General features: G+C 41.7%; 1 protein-coding gene across 1 annotated transcript; it reads left to right on the top strand.

Annotated features, from left to right (window-relative positions):
* Positions 1 to 883: 883 nt before the first annotated feature.
* hnrnpa0a (heterogeneous nuclear ribonucleoprotein A0a) lies at positions 884 to 9,106 on the top strand. Its single transcript, XM_083981183.1, is given in 4 exon segments — positions 884 to 1,894; positions 7,086 to 7,205; positions 7,209 to 7,269; positions 7,272 to 9,106. Coding segments are annotated over 4 exon segments (2,097 nt in total). The 5' UTR covers positions 884 to 982; the 3' UTR covers positions 8,276 to 9,106.
* Positions 9,107 to 14,530: the final 5,424 nt, after the last annotated feature.

Consider the following 14,530-nt stretch of genomic DNA (forward strand, 5'->3'; position numbering starts at 1 on the left):
GATTAAACCATTGGTTGTTTTATTTTATTAAATTGAACAAACAACTCTCCAAAATGTCAGCAAACTGTGAAAGAGAAAGTCTCAAAATTCAGTTTTGTTTGGCCTCATGGACCAAAAATCTAAATTCTGAGTACAGTGATATAAAACAACCCTCAAATCTGCTTTAACAAACTCAAATCAGTGGCTGATAGTAAATGCTTTATAAGGTTAATTGTTGAATAACTGAGTATTTGATCAATTAATTTAGCTATCTTTTGTTTTATTTAGTGAATCAATAACAGGGTAAGTGATCTGCATAGGAGAAATTATCATCATATTTTTATGTTTTATTTAACTTTAACTATTGCAATCCAAACTACTAAATAGCCTGCATATGCTGCTGTAGCTGATCTAATTTCCTATTTATGATATAAAATGAAATCAGCAACCACTTCTCAATAATGCCTGACATACAAGACCATCCTGAGGCAACGCCACAGGCACCATCACTGCTCCACAAAGCGTTATTATTCACACATTTCATTTATTCATGGGTGAGCGTGTTATCAAATGAAATTAAAAAGCGTTTTATTCATTCAGTTTTAATGTTTTATTTTCAAGGATGGCATATATTGTAACAATACATCGATACCAGAGACGTTCTTTGTCGATGCCTTTATAAAGGTTTAGATATCATGTGACGCACAAAGCCTCCTCCTGAATTGTTGCCTCCGACGGTTTAATGTCTATGTTAATGTATCTTTTTCTTTTAATCACAATGGTTGTGGGTTTTATGTGTCGTTTCGTGTATTTTACTTCAGAATATCGATTGCCGTCTTTTCATACATAATAGAGAACAGTGGACCGGAAGAGGTGGTGCCAAATATCAAGCTTCCCCCTCCGGTATAAAAACATCTGCGCTCTTCCCCCTCGCCACCATTTTGAGATTAACTACCGACCGAGTTTGACTCAAGACTCGTCTCGTTGTTGTTTTAAATCAAAAATGACTGACCAGCTTTGCAAACTTTTCGTCGGCGGGTTGAACGTGGACACCGACGACGATGGCCTGCGGAAGCACTTCGAGCAGTACGGGACCCTCACCGACTGCGTGGTGGTCGTGAACAAGCAGCTGCAGCGGTCGCGCTGCTTCGGCTTTGTGACCTACTCCACGCCGGAGGAGGCCGACGCAGCCATGGCCGCTAGGCCGCACACCGTCGACGGCAACGCGGTCGAGTTGAAGCGGGCCGTGGCGAGAGAGGACGCCAACAAACCCGAGGCCCTCGCCAAGGTAAAGAAGATCTTCGTCGGCGGCCTGAAGGACGACATCGAGGAGGAGCACCTGACCGAGTACTTCTCCCAGTACGGCCAGATCGAGAAGGCCGAAGTCATCTCGGAGAAGGAGACGGGGAAGAAGAGAGGCTTCGGCTTTGTGTACTTCACCGACCACGACGCGGCCGACAAGGCGGTGGTGGTGAAGTTTCACACCGTGAAGGGACACAAGGTGGAGGTGAAGAAAGCCCTGACCAAGCAGGAGATGCAGGCGGCCAACAGGAACTCCATGGCGCCCCGCGGCAGGCCGGGCAGAGGCATGAGGGGGAATCAAAATGGCTACGGCGGCAGGGACTACGGCGGAAACTACAACTACGGAAATGGCGGAGGCTACAACTGTGGCGGCGGCGGCGGCGGCGGCTACGGAGGGTACGGCGGACCGTACGGGGGCGGCTACGGAGACCAGGGCAGCGGGTACGGAGGTGGCAACGGGTACAACGAGTTCGGCAGCGGCTACGGCCAGCACTCCTCCGGCTACGGCCCCATGAAAGGGCCCCCCTTCGGCGGGCAGAGGAGCGCGGCCCCCTACGCCAGAGGCGGCGGCGGCGGTGGTGGCTATCCAAGGGGGGGCTACGGCGGCGGCTACTAGGAGATGACTGTACAATGGAGAGTCAACCACCCATCCCCCCTGCCACAAATTACCTCGAGCCAGGATTTGAACGACTAAACTCAAATTCAGTTACGGGGCGTCTGCCGTGAAACCCAACCATGGCAGAGATACGGACAGAGACCCCCCCCTCTCTCTCTAATCATAATGAAGACCTCAAAACCCCAAACAGGTAGGAAGGTCACTTCCCAGAAAACCTGATAATAACGAGCAGCCATTGTTGCCGTTCAACAACAACTAGGACACATTATAACATGAAGAATAAAAATACACACAATGATTGATCCCCTTTTTATGTTCCCACGCTGATGGCGTGCGGTTGTCGTTTAGAGTTGATTATTTTTTTTATTATTTGCGTTCAACCCCGTTGTTTTTGGAAAAATTTTCGATGTAGGATTGTTTTTGCTGACAAAGTTCTGATTATCTTATTATCTTACATTTTTAAGCAATTAGATTTAGATTTTGTTTCCTGGAGTAAAGAAAAATTTAGTGTGAATTTTCAATGTATGAGTTTGAGAAAGCATGTTATGTGGTTTTTGGATTTCATAGCTATGTTATACTTAAATTTGTATTAATTATTTACTCTGGTCATTCAGCAAAGGCGGGAAAGTGGTACTGCAGGATCCAGTTTCCTTGTTTCCTTCCCTATACTGTACTCAAACTCACGCATAGAACTAGTTTCAACCTAAATATTGTTCATTTTCCATCTACCTGTAGCAATATAATGTATATTGTATACTTTCATGTCTGGAGAACAAACCTACTGTTAAAACACTTTGGTATGCTTATGTATGTTCATTTTAAATAAAACGTTATACCACTTAGCTTAGTTATTTTACTTATTTAACCAGGCTTCCTCAAGTTCGTCCACAGGTTTTATAAGTGGCATCATCTTGTTGATCTTAGTTACATGGCATCTTTCCCAGTTTATTCCTTACTCTCAGGTGGGTGAAATGAATGGATTTAGTCTACCCACAGCCAATGCATGTAGGCTTTGTAGGGTTTGACCTTGTTTTTGATTTTGTGGTTTTTAGACATTGCTAATAACTTTTTTTAATATATTTCTTTTTTCTCTCTTTTTTTTTTTTACACATTTTAATATATCTATATGTCGACATGAGGGCTCTGATATTTATCTTGATTATCTGATTATTCCTACATTTAGGTGTTCTTACTCGTATTCCAGTAGGCTATCCCAGCCAAAATAGCCGTAGCAGTTTGTTTGTAGGCTACATCAGGACCCTGTTGATTACCTGGGGTCGATTGTGATAGGAGTCTGAAATATCTCTTTAGGATATCCACATCCAGCAAACTAGGTATGTAAATCAACCTGTCTTCACTCTGTGTTGATCAACCGTTGTATGGATTATCTTTGGTGATGGTGCACAAGTGTGCCATTATTTAATCTTAAACAACTTAACTGACACTTCATAGCTTAATGCGCCTTTTATATAGCTAATCTTAAAATAAAAAAAAAACAAATGTGGGGGGGGTGGGGCATTTAATGTGGTCTTATTTAATGAACTTTAATGAAGTGGGTGGAAGGGGGACCCAGACTTTGTTCCACCATTAAATGAGAATAATGGAACAAGTAAATTGGTGTCTCCTCCAGGAAAACCAACTCTGTCCAGTTTCTCACTCTGTCTCTTCTCCCATCTCCTTCAGGTTGCTACGGTAACCTGGGGCACGAAGGAGGACATCACCCCGAAAAAACGACGGGGGGTGTGTGTGTGTGTCTCCCACGGCACGGCATGCCGACCGAGGGGAAACCGGAGAGAGTGGTTGTGCTGCCTTCTCCCCCTCAGGTGAAGTCAGTTTTCACAAAGGATTCCTCCCCCAAAAAAGTGGTCCATCTGTCTGACAGGGTTTGTTGGAGATGTCTGTAGGTTTGGGGGGAGTGGGTGGGAGTGGGAGTGGGGTATGGGGGAGGGGTTTGACAACACAGTGCTCCAGTGCAACCAGATGTTCTTTGACCCAAATGACCAGCAGAGAGAACAATGGACCTGTGAAGTGACCCTTTTAAAGTGTACTTATACTCATGCATGACAGGTTACGGTCTTAAACGGTTTGGACAGGAGTGTCTCTTTTTTAGGATGCTCGGTGAGTACAATGTGAGGTGCAGATCGAGTACAGTACGTTTGTTATCAACTGAAGGGGGAGATGGCAGAGTTTGAGGGCGCAGAATGAAGGTGGCGGCATGGGTTTATGGTTTCTTTCAATCTTAGGTCTCAGCTTTATCTTGGAGACCGCTGACGGAACAACTGATGTCCCTGGAGAAGAAGCTTGCATTTGGGCACTGTGTTTCAAAATATATTTATATATAATAAATTATTATCATGTCTTCGTGTTTTTTATATTCAACAGAGTTTAATCCGACAAAGGTTTGTGTGTGTGTGACTTTTGTCACGTGTGTGTGGTTCTGCAGGAAACTAAATCGGTGCACTGCTCCTCTTGCAAGGCTCATGTAACTAATAAGATGTAAATTGCTTTGTTGGCATATTTCATCTGGCTGAAAATCCAGTGGAGCTTGGAGGCAACATTTGTCTGCAGATTTGTTGCAAAACAAGAAGCATTGATTTGAACTCAAATGCTTGTGAAGACCTGTTTAACAACTTATATTAACCACACTAAAGATGTCACAGGATCTATAAAGCAATTCAAAATGATTGTAGGGAGGTGTGCGTTATGGTCAGCATCTGTAAATGAACCGCAAAAGGGCTGATGACACAAAATGAAACTCTCGTGATGTGTGGAATTGCCCCTCGGAGAGTGCCATGTTTCCCTATATTACAAAGCCCTCGAGCCTTTAAAGACAAGTGTTGCAACTCAAGAGCAATGTTGCACAATGATGAGAGGTTGGTTGTAATGTATCAACACCAGTGTATCTGTCCTGCAAGTTCATAAATGCACCTAAAATTGGCATTGAACAGTCTGGGGAAGAAGGTGCACAGTTTTCATGAGTGTCAGAGGCCAGTGGGCGCCATGTTTGAGGGTTTTTGTGTTTGTCATGTTCAGTTGGTTTTGGTTTCATTTCATTGTCAAAATTGAAAGGACGCTGCTGATTGAGTGGCAAATGATCTGTGCATGAAGCGGTCTCTTATCATACTCTTGAGATAAAGACAAACGGTCTTTATCGGGGAGCTTATCAAGAAACCCTTGATGACATTTAACACATCAGACACTGTTTCGGTGCCAGTGGCAGTTTAATAATGTACCTCCTCATGCCTTGGCTGTACTGATGTGAGTGAAAGGAGCACTAAAACCAACACAACGCAGTGACAATCTCATTCCATAAAAGCGGACTAAACCCTGTGATGTCTCATGAGATGTAACGTGTCATAACAGTCCGTGACAATATTGTGTTTGAGTAATGCTTGACATGCCGATTGGAGTGTAAATCTTACTTTGTCTTCTTTATAGGATTAATGATGCTTCTCATCGTCCCGTAGGAAAAGGAAACATCTGTTATGTTGGCTGTGCTTTTTATGAATCCACAATAAATATATCTATTTTTATATACCAAGAGACTTGTTACGTTACTTTTTGTGTTTTTCACACCGGGCATAGTTGGTGATGATGACCCACGTCATGAACGGGTGTCAAAATGTACAAGGTTTCAGAGGCCACAGTTGGAGGAGTATTTGTGTTTTGATTGTTTGCCTGTTGAGTGAAACTAAGGAGGCAAGCATGGTCTTTATACCTTATAGTGTGAGTGTTGTGGCTGTTTAAAGGTATCCGCCGGAGTTTTCCTCTAAACTAAAGGTATGTTTACAGTCGGTGTTACCTCAATACAGTGTATTTCTCACATTTACAAAGCAGAATTATATATTATATGCCCTGTATTGGTTTCATCCATGTTTGGGCCTGCAGTATTCTTCCCTCTTGCCTTTTATGGCATATTGCTGCTCACCTCAGAGCAATGCTACCTGTAACTAGTATTAAATCATTGTCAGGAGGAGTGTGTCATGTCACCTTCATGCACACACACACACTGCTCCCCATGGCCTGCTAGAAATCAGAAACTCCACGGGGCATCTTCATGTATGAACCATGTGAGGAGGGAATCACACTAAACAAAGACAAGGAGCCAAGAAGTATGGTGATAAGTGCTGAGGGGGGAACAGACAAAAAAAAAAACTTGATGGCCTAGTTTAACAGTTGGTTGGTCTCCCAAAACTGATACTACAGCTTTCTTGGTGCCTAGGCTGTGCCAGAAGTACCACGAAAATGGGCAGTTAAGGAAGCAATTGCAGAAATTACCAGCTCAAAGCAGGATGGGCATGTTGCATCATGCTTTTGTCCTGCAGATTCTTTTGAACTAAGCAGCTCAGTCATCTGCCTGCGGGAGGAGTGGAGACAAGTTTCATTTATTGTGAGAAGTTCAGCCAGCATAAAATGTTAAGGTATATGTCTATTCTAAATGCCACCTAATAAGAACCAAAGCTATATGACCAGTGTATTTTTTTTTAACTGTAAAACACATTACTGAAATGTCAAGCACTGCTACAGAACATAAATAATTAGTGTTGGAAAACCAGGTCAGTGCTGGCCATCGAAAACCACATAACTAGTATGTGAAATATGGACTTCAGTTGATTTTATTATTTGTTGCTAAGGATTCAAGGTGTTGAGTTTTACTTACATAATTTTACTTAAAAAAGATCATATCAGAGCCTCAGCCAGGTGGTTATGTCACTTTGTAGGTGATTTTACAGCTCTGTGTTTGACGTACAGTTGGACTGCAGTGGTGGTCTAGTAGTCTACTGGTCAAAGACGATTTTGTATCATGTATTTTCAGGCCTCTTCTACAACTATGTGGTCAGTCGTAATTCTTTGAAGTCATATTGTAGTGGAAATGTCGATTTTTGGTGTTGTAAGTAGGGTTTAATTCTGCGGGATACGTGTTTTTTACAGTTATATATCCGTAGGCATTATGCTGCAGAGTTGTGTTCACTGGTTGTACAGTACCAGCGATATAACCTAAATGACTTAATTAGGACACGGCGTTATTTAATGCCATGGGATAATACAACAGCAATTTGTGCAACAAAAGTATTAATTACGTGCTTGTGTTTTACATTAATGTATTTTTATTAAGTTTCATACAGTAGGAGAGGGGAAAAACGGAAATAAGGAACACGACTATCACAAATCCACGCCTCTTAACCAGGAGTTTCAAATTTCCGACAGGACTGGAAGGCGGCAGAACGGGGACTCGCTCGCCAGCCAATGGGGGTGGAGATTTTTTCAAGACGACCAATCAGCGACGGCTACGTCTTACGATGCCGCGTGAGTCGAAAGGCCCGCCCTGACGTCGTCCATTGAAGAAGAAGAGGGACGGTCTCATCCTACCGTCCACACAGAAGAAATTCAATCATGACGGCGAAACTTTGCAAGCTTTTTGTTGGAGGACTGAACGTGGAGACCACGGAAGATGGCCTCCGTAAGTATTTCGAGCAGTACGGCACGCTGAGTGACTGCGTCGTGGTCATGAACCAGCAGCTCGGACGGTCCCGCTGTTTCGGCTTCATCACCTACTCGACGCCGGAGGAGGCCGACGCAGCAATGGCGGCTAAGCCACATGTCGTCGAAGGCAACAACGTGGAGCTGAAAAGGGCCATAGCTCGGGAGGACGCCAACAACCCGGACATCCTCGCCAACGTGAAGAAAATCTTCGTCGGCGGCGTGAAGGATCACATCGAGCCGGACAACCTGACCGAGTACTTCTCCCAGTTCGGCGTGGTGGAGAAGGCCGAGATCATCTCCGACAAGCAGACCGGCAGGAAGAGGGGCTTCGGCTTTGTCTTCTTCGAGGACACCGACTCGGCGACCAAAGCCGTGCTCACCAAGTACCACACCATCAACGGCAACAAGGTGGAGGTGAAGAAGGCGCTCACCAAGCAGGAGATGTCCTCCGGCGGCGGCGGCGGGAGAGGCGGAGGACGCGGGAGAGGGCGAGGGATGCAGAGCTACGGCGGGGGAAGAGGAGGCGGCGGCGGCTACGGAGGAGGTGGAGGCTACGGCGGCGGTGGAGGCTACGGAGGGGGTAGCTACGGAGGCGGCGGCGGCTACGGAGGGGGCTACAACGGCGGCGGAGGAGGCTACGGAGGGGGCTACGGAGGCGGCTACGAAGAATACGACAACCAGATGGGGGGTGGGTACAGCAATGGTGACTTTGGGGACGGCTATGGACAACAGCACTCAAATTATGGTGCAATGAAGGGGGGCAACTACTCCTACAGGAGCGGGGCGCCTTACAACAGAGGAGGCGGCGGTGGTGGTGGTGGAGGAGGTGGAGGAGGAGGAGGAGGTGGTGGTGGCGGCTACGGCAGGGGAGGAGGATTTGGCGGCGGCTATTAAAGTGGCTTCCTCCTCCACTTTGTTTTTTTTTTTTTTTGTTTGTTTTTTTGAAATGTTCATGGGGGAAAAAATCTGATTACAACGAACTTGAATTCACACACACATATACATACACACACTCTCTCATGCACATACACACACCACCACCACACAAGCCCAGGTGGGGGGTGTAGGGGTCTTTGTTTTGTTCATTCAAATGAAGCAGTAGTGCCCATCACCCACACACACGGAATGAATGAGACTGTGATAAGGACCCCTGGCTCTTCCCCCCACCCGGACCCATCTGTCCTCTTATTCCACACATTATGGACTTTACTACTAAGAATTGTGAATTATTGAATCGTATTTTTTTTTTTTTGTTATGTTTTGAGTTGAGTGAGGAGGGGAAGGGAGGGGAGGGGTGGGGGTGAAAAAAAATTAACTTGTTTTGAACCATTTGTAAAGCCGTAATAATTAATGTCAGTCACTGCTCACTCAGAAATGAGTTTGTTTGTCTTGCAAACCAGCCAGATGTGTCTGTTATTTTTGCATCATGAACTCAGGGTTTTAAGTGAAGTTGGTGGCAGTGTCGGGCAGCATGGGACTCGATTGCTTGAGTTTCTTGATCTTAAAACACTTACCGTGACAAAGTATTTTTTTCTGGAGAAATGTCACGGACTGTTTTGTTAACTGTAAATTCTTTTTTTTTTTTTTTTTTTCCTTTTTTTTTCCACTTCTCCCGTCCCATTACAGGCGTTTGTTTAGATTAAAACTGTATTGGAAATCCATGTGTTCAGTTCGCCCCTATGTTGTATTCTGCTTTTATTAAAGTTTTTAATGTTTTGAAAATCTATCTTTAATCTCGCAGTCTTAATTCAAAGTTGTCTGCATTTGTGTGCATTTAAATCAGCACCGTGGAGGCTGCAGTTTGGTGCTTTTTTTTAATCTGCATTTACTTCGATAATCTGCCTTTTTTGTAATCTTACAAATTGAGTTCATAAAGCCACCACCAGGCGGTAGTGTTGCCTGCATAATTGCCACATTTCCACTTCATCGGCCATTTTATACCGGCAAATGCTAATACTTGGAGGCAGAGGTTAAAGGAGCTCATGTGGTTCATCGTGAAAAGCTGAGCCTGATTTGCTTCTGTAGCTGCATTTTTACATGATAATACCAAAATAAAAGGTCAATTTCTCAGATTGCAATCCAATTAAATTAATTAACTGTCTCATACAGATCTAATAGTGGCAGTGTATTTTTTGTAAGGTACACTATTGATTTCAGATTAACATTTTCCCATGTAATGAAGGAAATGTCCCTTTATGCTGTAACACTATTTTAGAGAGCTATTTAGCTGCATTTTTCTTATTGGAAAACTGTGATTTAGATGTTTCCTTTGACAGCTTTTCTAAAAAAAAAAAAAAAAAATCTGGGTTGGTTTACCTGGTCTACAAACCCACACACAGCCAGTTTGTTAATAATATAATCATCCAGTGTTTAGTGTTTCAGACACTAAGACGACTCCACTCTTTAATACTAGTTTAACTCACTCGGAGGCACCATGTGTCGCCCCCCTCGTGTTAATTTGGTGTAAATGTTGTGTCCAGTTTCAGACCATGAATGAAATTATGTTCTGAGTATTTGTAAATCACACATTGTCTTTTAGTGGAGGCTGATTTCATGGGTAAATGTACATGACTGATTGATTTTGTATTCAACAGAGGCAGGCAAAGACTACAAACACAGAGAATGGAAAAAAGTGTGAGCTCCCACTCTGATACTGTTTCTGGGTATGACAACACGGAAGCATATATTTTCTTATCAGGCACCTTTATATTAATACAGTACATATATGTGGGTCAGTGACAAATAAGGGTTGACAAGAAGATAAATTCTAAAATATCTTGAAAAAAATGCTTTTAAAGCATGCATCCATTTGTAAAAATGTAAATTTTGAATTCATGTTGGTTTTATGTCATTTGAAATGACATCTGAACCTCTTTTTTTAAAACAAAAGTAAGACTGGATGCCCCTGAAAATGTCAAATGGTGTACCCACAAGATGATGAATGATAAATATTAAAAATATTTTATCCACCTACAGTGGATTTAAGAAATGTACTTATAAAAAATATTCTTTCTTTGGAAACCATAAATTGAAATAGATATATGTTTCTCCATCTAAATTTTATTGCATTTTGGCAACATGGGCAGGACATATCCCAAAAACACAGCAGTTTTTTTTTCTAAATAATGTGACAAATTGCATAATATTTGTCAAGAAACATAGTGTTGCATTGCAAAAGTGAATTACTCATTCCACATATGAGTCCAGAATTATTTTCCTGCATATAATCAGATGTTTATGAAAAAATACCAGTTATACCACTTGACATTTGGTTGCATCACGTCATTGACCCATTTTGTTGTGTATATAGCCGGTGCATATTCTCATTTGTCCAGGTCATAGTATTTCAAAGGAGGTTAAATCGAAAGCAACTGGACTTATACTGAGTCTCCACACCAGATAGTTGGACCAGTCCCAGCCTGGTCAGATGCTACATGAACTGATGAAGCCTCTTGGATGAGAGGTGAAACGTCTTCCTAGACTTTTTTTTCAAAGGAGGTTAAATCGAAAGCAACTGGACTTAGTTATAATAAGTAAATAACTAAGTCCAGTTGCTTTCGATTTAACCTCCTTTGAAAAAAAAAAAAAAAAAAAAAAAAAAATTGTTGTAGTGAAATTTTTTTTTGAAACGAGTGAAAACGAGCGCTAATTCGCGTATCTCGCGTATCTCGCGTTTGGTTGCGCGTAAAAGCTCGCGCGAAAAAAAAGCGTTCCTCGTGTTTGAGTGGGAAGCCCCTTTGGGTCTTCCCACCAAACACGATGAAATAGACGAAGACGCGAAGGTCCCGTCGCCATAAAAGAATCGGGTGTATTGCGTCGCAAAAAAAAAATCGCGTCTTTGCGTCACGGCCTTTTACACCGCGGACGTAACGAATAAACGGTGACGGTGTGAACCAACAACATAGAACAGGACCAGACGTGGCGTTGTTTCCTCTTTTCACCGACAGCTCCACTCTCCCTTACCAAAGTCCCTGCCCTTACTTACACTAACTACTGTTATTGTTGAGGCCAGAGGATTGTGGGATTTGTAGTTTTTGACCAATCGCAGGTTGTGCTCTTTCTTTTTTGTGATTTTCCTGGTTCACACATGTTTTTTTTTTTTTAGGGGCAAATGCGAGCGAAATGCTCGCCCATGGTGGGCATACGAAAATTTAAGAGCTGTCTTATTTAAGTCTTGAACACAATAAATCGAAAGCAACTGGACTTAGTTATTTGTCTAGGAAGACGTTTCACCTTCATCCAAGAGGCTTCATCAGTTCATGTAGCATCTGACCAGGCTGGGACTGGTCCAACTATCTGGTGTGGAGACTCACTATTTAACCTCTTGTGCATATAGTGGCTTCATTTTGACTCACACCAAACATTTCTGCAGCAGCATGTCATCACAAGTTTCTCAGGATGTCTGGTTTTAACTTAATTCCCTTTATCAATGATGATGACATCCACATAAACAGCCGGGAGTAACAGGCCCATCTGAAGTGAAGCACCCAAGAACAGATTAAAGTGAAAGGTCTTCATCCAGACGGAACAAGGCTTCACTGAATGGTTTGATGAAAGTCATTTATATCATTTGATAATGGCCATCATCACAGTCCACAGATCTCATTATCTACTGGAGAACTGAATGACGTGTCAGACGGCACTTCATCACCATCATCAAGACGCCAAACGAGGTCAAATCTAATGGAAGAATAGTGTCCATGCCTCTCTTCTATACTAGGGTCAACATCAAGGCGCATGAAAGCTGTTCTGCTCACGCAAACATATTGTAGCTTTGGCTGCGGCAAATACTATTTTGTGATTTGGCAGAATATAACTTCAGCTTTAGCAACATTAGCAGGCCATTGTGAGTGAAGAGTGCTATTAGAAATGTTAGAAATAATAGTCAAGTCAAGTCTGCTTTATTTATACAGTAGAGCACATTTAAAAACAACAAATGTGGACAAAAGTGCTTTACAATTATGTGCAACACAAGAACAATGATAAAAGAGTATACAAAGAGAGAAAGAACATTTTAAAACAGTGGGTAAATCAGACGATGATGGAGTAGCCTATTTATACTATGCCGAATCAAATGCCATGGAAAGGAGATGGGTTTTGAAGATATTACAGTAATAGAGGGTGAAGAACAAACTGAGTGTGGTAAATTATTCCACAGTTTTGGACCAGCAACTGAAAATGCTCTGTCACCTCTGGTTTTTCAATTTGTATGTAGGATGAAAAGTAGAGATTGTGAGAGTGAGGAGAGGAGTTCAGCAATATACTCAGGTGCTTAGTCCAATGAAGTGCTTTATTGTAAAAAGTATCTTAAAATCAATCTTTTACAGGTAGCCAGTAAAGAGTTAGTTTAAGCTCCCTAAATCTAATCAACACTACCAAATCATATGAAAGAAAAATCATGTTTATTTACAGCAGTAAGTGGACCTGCCTCATTATAAAAACATAGCAGTAGCCTAGTATTTAAACATAGATTATTTTTCACATAGGAATCCAGTAAAACACTCTGAGTACCAGACTGATGTGATTCACCTCAAGCCAGGGAACACAGCCATTGCAAGAAAAGACCGACAAATGTGTGAAACTTTGTTATGTGCGTTTTTCTTTTCTTTTCTTTTTTTTAACCAGGTGTCCAGCTATGTGTGGGACAGCACAACTTTTTCATCCCTTCTCCCACATCATACATATTGAGACAATGTCTTCTTGCATATTGATTAGCAAGAAGAAACTACAAGGTGCAACAGGAGAAGAGAGGAGAGGAGAGGGGGACCCAGAATTCCTTGCATCGGCCCTGTGTATCGCTAAATTATTTTGAATGTCTATATGAATTTTTTTTCACTATAATTTATATACGTTTTTTTTTATTTAAGATTGCCATATTGACATGTCGAATGGAATTTGTTTCAGTGGGCTACATGCACTGACAAAAAACATTCACTCACATCACAGATAAAACATTACAAGATAAACATGAAATAGGATAAAAACCCAATAAAACAAAACACTAAGGACCTGTGGTGGGGTTAACAGTACAGCAGTCCACATAAAGTGCACCATAAAATAAATCACAATAGTAAAATAGAGGCAGTCAAATTAATCAAACTTTATTTATAAACCACTTTTCATATATTAAAAACATACAGCTCAAAGCTTTACAAGTTCAGCTGTTGAAATCAGGCAGGCGGTTCAGGAGCATTGCAGCGGAGACAGAGAGACTGAAAAGAAGTTTCTATCCACAAGCTGTCAGAATGAATCAGAACATGCCATGAGCATCTCTCTGTCTCTCTAACCCTTTTGCCCTTTGATTTGCACTTGATCTGCATTTTAAACTTGTATGTTTTTGTACTGAGATGCCTTCTTGCTTCTTTTTTTTAACATAGTTTTTTACTCGAGGGACAGCACAGTCTGGGGGATGTAGTCAGGATTTCATTTCACTGCTTGTTGTAAGTGTATACTATAACTAGAATATGGAATTTATTACCTGCACCTTTTTTTTTTTTTAACTCATCTTTACAACAATTTAGGAGAGCACTAAAGTCACTCCTGCTAACCAGTCAATACTTTCCACATGGTCTGCCTATCTAAACTGGGATTTTTTATTATTATTTTTTTTTTATCATATGTTTATCAAGCTTTTGTATTGCATTGTACAATGTTAAATCATGTGCAACCATGTTTGTATTTATTATGTATGAATGGTTTTTGTACTTCACAAATGTATGCTCATTAGCTTAGAACTGGAGAAGAATGCCACCTCACAAGCCCCTGGAGGTTTTTGGGGGGGGCATTTCTCCTTCACATTGTCTTGGATTTTATATGTTATATCTTTTTTTTTTTTTTTTTTTTTTTTTTTTACTTTTTTATATGTGAAATAAACAAACAAACTATGCATGTGACAAATAAAGAATATTGAATCTTGAATCTTGAATCCTGTTGCAGAGAGAGGACAGGAGGATGGGTTGCTGCCATAGACTGTATAAAAAAGAGGTTGCTGCCAGTGTTTGGTAGTAAAACTTCAATAAAGGTGGATAAACTCAAACAAAAATCAAATGACACATTGGGGGAAAATGTAAATGAAGCCCATTAAATAAAGTTTTTTCTTTTTTTCTTTCTTTCTTTTTTTTTTTTTTGCACCAGGTCAGTCAATAGTCA

This window comes from Trachurus trachurus (genome assembly GCF_905171665.1).
Source record: "Trachurus trachurus genome assembly, chromosome: 10".
Classification (NCBI taxonomy): Eukaryota; Metazoa; Chordata; class Actinopteri; order Carangiformes; family Carangidae; genus Trachurus; species Trachurus trachurus.